The sequence below is a fragment of the Cryptomeria japonica genome, chromosome 1, assembly GCF_030272615.1.
Source record: "Cryptomeria japonica chromosome 1, Sugi_1.0, whole genome shotgun sequence".
NCBI classification, from domain to species: Eukaryota; Viridiplantae; Streptophyta; class Pinopsida; order Cupressales; family Cupressaceae; genus Cryptomeria; species Cryptomeria japonica.
This window is the reverse complement of record NC_081405.1, coordinates 597223345-597227297: the sequence shown is the minus strand read 5'-3', so window position 1 is coordinate 597227297 and position 3953 is coordinate 597223345. Positions and strand designations below refer to the sequence as shown.

General features: G+C 38.8%; 1 protein-coding gene across 1 annotated transcript; it reads right to left on the bottom strand.

Annotated features, from left to right (window-relative positions):
• Window positions 1-1241: 1241 nt before the first annotated feature.
• On the bottom strand, window positions 1242-3611 carry LOC131027853 (ethylene-responsive transcription factor 3). Its single transcript, XM_057957955.2, has one exon. It carries the CDS (start codon window positions 2369-2371, stop codon window positions 1622-1624), a length of 750 nt encoding a protein of 249 aa, XP_057813938.1. The 5' UTR covers window positions 2372-3611; the 3' UTR covers window positions 1242-1621.
• Between the last annotated feature and the right edge of the window lie 342 nt (window positions 3612-3953).

The following is a 3953-nucleotide window of genomic DNA, read 5'->3' as shown; positions in this document are numbered from 1 at the left end:
TCCACAGATATTAAAATCATTGCTTATTAACAAATAATGCCATCACAGGCTGCACTTTCACCTCTTTTATAAAGAAAGCCAGCTTATTCTACAAAGAAAGCAAACAACCAGGTGTTCTTACACCTCTTTAATAAAAATGTGAAAGTGTGAGCTTTCCTCATTGTCAACAGTCAAAAATCATGATTGCAGAACCAAAGGCTAAGCCATGGTATAGATATAACCGAACAGAAGACCTCAAAAGTAGCTATTTTGTAATGATCCAAAACACCTTACAACATTTTGCAAGTAGCGTCAACTTACGTAAAGGATAATACGCAGTCCCTTAAGGCTTTCTAACAATATGTTGGTATCAGGCATAAAATGCATAGAAAAGTTGTAACCAATATAGAAAAATCTTCATTGATACATAATAGTGTATGATGAATACTGAAATTCCACATGTTTTTATTTACCATGCATGAAAATGTAGCCATAATTTGTTAGAAGTTTTATTTGACTCGTCAACAATTAAACAGAAATAAGCAGAGACATTTACATTGATACGAAGTCCTTGGGTTTCACAATTAATAAAATCTCATTTGATTTGTCTAATATAAAATGATAAAAGGCACAATTACACAAACACTTACAGAGACGATTGTTTGCATTTATAAGCTTAGCACAATCACTCTAGAACTAAAAGAATCAAACAGAAAGGAATTTATTGTATAAAGACAACTAGAAAAGCCTTCTTAACCAGAATATCAGTTTGGAGTCTTTGACTATTACAACCGGCCAGCTTGGCCAGACTTTAAAGACGATCTCATCTCATCTAATCTCGCACTCTTTTATATTTGGGCAAATTGTAAGAAATTTATTATAGAATATATACATATTTTGCAATTTAATCAAATTGCATTTTCAAATGAATATTTGGAAGGTTGTTCCTTTACTCTTCCAACAAGGAAACAAATCTACAATCTGAAGAGATCTCTTTGCGATAGAAAGGTACCAATGTACACATCAGATCTAAAATAAACATTGAATTTTTGCAAAGATTAAGATTCCTTAAAGAGAACCCCCATCTAAGAATTAAACCTACACTACAGTTCTATTAGATGCATTTCACCTATTATAGATGACGAACAATTCTATAAGGTTTTGCAGGAGAAGAATATGAATATTTATGAAAAGACCTCCTTGTAATTGGAAAGAGCCACACTCTAATCTCGCACCAATTTCATCAAATTCATGTAATCATATACTGAAATAGCAATATTCTATTACCCATTTCTTCTTTGTACATTATAGTCAAAAAGTAAAGGCCCATGTAACTAAGCCTGAGACCATTCGGACTCAACCACAAGCCTCAGATGATATAGATCTGCCTATGCTCCTATGACACAAAAATGGGATTGCAATTTGCTGTAGTATTTCTAACGCAATTTTTTACTGATTTCCCCGAAACATGGGAAGCAATGAAAGTTCCCAGGCAAGAGCGCCCATTTACATAAATCAGAGGAAAAGCCCGCAGATTCAGACAGCCAAATCCACACAAGCAACACCTACTAATCAAAAAAGCAGGATTCAAATTAAGCTTGCGACCACAAACTTGAGGAGGAAAAACAAGTCAAACATACCATCACAGACGCAATGATATGCCCCAAAAATTTCTGTAGTCTTTGTCGTCGTCGTCACAGTCACAAGGCGTCAGGTTCAAATCCGGCAGCAAAAACTTGCGCTCTTCGGGCCTATTAAAAAGCCTGACCATTTCTGAATTGCCTTCAATTAACGGCATTTCATCGCATGAAGCAGCCTCAAGGGCGTCATTATCCACAACAGAAGATGATGAATCACAATCGCTATGGCAAGCCGCGGCATCAAACCCTAAAGGCGGCGGCATAACACCATTCGCCCAATCGTAGCCACCATTTGCAACCTTCCCTCTCCTGTATCTCTTAGATACAGTACTTCTCTCTCCATTGACTCGCTTGCCATTAAGGACGTCTTTGGAAACCCTGGCCTTCACAAAACGAGAGCCTGTTCTGTTTAGATCGCCGCTCCCTGTGCTCTTCTTCGAAAGGCTATTTTTTTGCCCGCTGGAGGATTCTACAGTGCTGCTTTGGCTCGTGCTCTGATCATCGCAGGGAACAGGAAAATTTGTTTTCGCTTTTGCACCTCTAAGAGCCCGCGCCGCATTATCGTAGGCACGGGCGGCGTCTTCTGCTGTATCAAACGTACCGAGCCAAACCCTCGTTTTTTTCCACGGATCTCTGATCTCTGCGGCAAATCTCCCCCACGGCCGCTTCCGTACTCCTCTGAAATGCACTTCTTTGGACAAAGATACGCCTTTCGTCGCCTCAACGTCTTGCCAAACATTGCTCTTGAGCATCTTCGTACAAAATGCCGTGCCAAATCAAGGCTCGCGACCACAAAATGTAGCAGATTTTATGAGCCGCAGAATGGACTCAAAGCAAAACCATGATCGGCGCCCGAAACCTCAAGGAGGAGGCTCCTGCGCCTAGACTCTTCAAGCTTCTAGATACTTCTAATGAAAAGTTATTTGAATCCACAAATTTTAATAATATCTGGAGGCAAAACCCTTTCAGACCGTGGCTTGCCAAGAAAAATGCAGGTTAATGCTTTTAAAGCCTGGGCTTTCCAAACATATAGAAAAAATCCTTTACAACCGTGATTTTTGAGTAAAAAATGCAGGGCAGTCCTCTCAACCCTGCGATTTCTTAGGAGAACAGCAGGATTTAAGCTTCAAAATCTGGAAAATGCGGACTAATCCTCTCAAACCTTTAGATTTGACTAAATCCTGTAGGCTACACTTAGGCCCCAGACCTAGAAATTTCCTATCCTACTACCACTTTAAAACCCCGATTATCAGATTTAAAGAGAAGGGGAAAATATAGACTTAAATCCTTTCAAACCCTAGAGCTATTCATCTCTAACACTATGCCACAAAAAATAAGCATCCAATATTTGAGATTATTCGGATTATTACAGGGCAACAGTTTCAAACCCTGGACTTGCCATCTAAATCCCTTCACCGTAAAATATATGACAAAACCTACCCTTCAAGGACAAAAACCGTAAGAGAATAGGCAACGGCTTTGATACTTGACCTAATTTGCACAAGACATTAAAACTAAAACTTTTAAAACCGCTAGTTAAATCAGGGGATTTTATAGCAGGAGGTCTTGAGCCATTGCAGAATCACCAAACCCCAAACAATCAGAGAAAACGACGGCAAAAAACAGGCCAACTAAAGCGGAAACGGCAAAAATAAGGGGAAAAAACCTGAAAATGAAGTGGGGAAAAATAAAACTCCACGCAGATTCTCTCAGACCTGTTTCCAGCTCTAAAGAAGAAGAAGCCCTCTGATGTAAACAATCTGCAAATAACATGTATACCTATCCTGCTTTGAAAACCTGCATATTTTTTTTAGGGGAAGAAGACGTTGTGGGAGAATGAGGATTTGGAGGGGGGTTGCTTTAATAAACGGGGCGGGAATCGATCAGAAGACCTGCGAAATTAATTGGGGAGCGTGTGACGAAAAAAGAAGGCAGAAAGTCGGTGCAAAAATTGCGTCAAACAACGTAAAATCCGTCCGAAAAGTAGGCCGTCGGAATGCTCGTTGCCGCTTATATTGACGGCGTCTTTCTTTGCTTTAAAGAAAATCGAGATCAAACGGATTTGATTTTTCCCTTGAGTTCAATTTTTCGGTTTTTTAATTAATTTTTTTTACGCGGGATTGTTGAGAGCAAACGGAACGGAGCCGGTGGCTCTCCACACCGACTTTTACACAAATTAGAGATAAGAAAACAAGTTTAACCTAAATTTCCTTCACTACTACAACTTTTTTTTAAATATTTTACCGTGGTTTTTTATTCTATGTTTTATTTTTTATTTTTTTTGATGGATTTGATTTGTATTAATCAGAATTGTTTATAATTCATGAAAAAGTA

Bases quoted from the DNA above. Each gene is read 5' to 3' on its own strand.
- LOC131027853 (XM_057957955.2), bottom strand. From the start codon at position 2,371: ATGCTCAAGAGCAATGTTTGGCAAGACGTTGAGGCGACGAAAGGCGTA.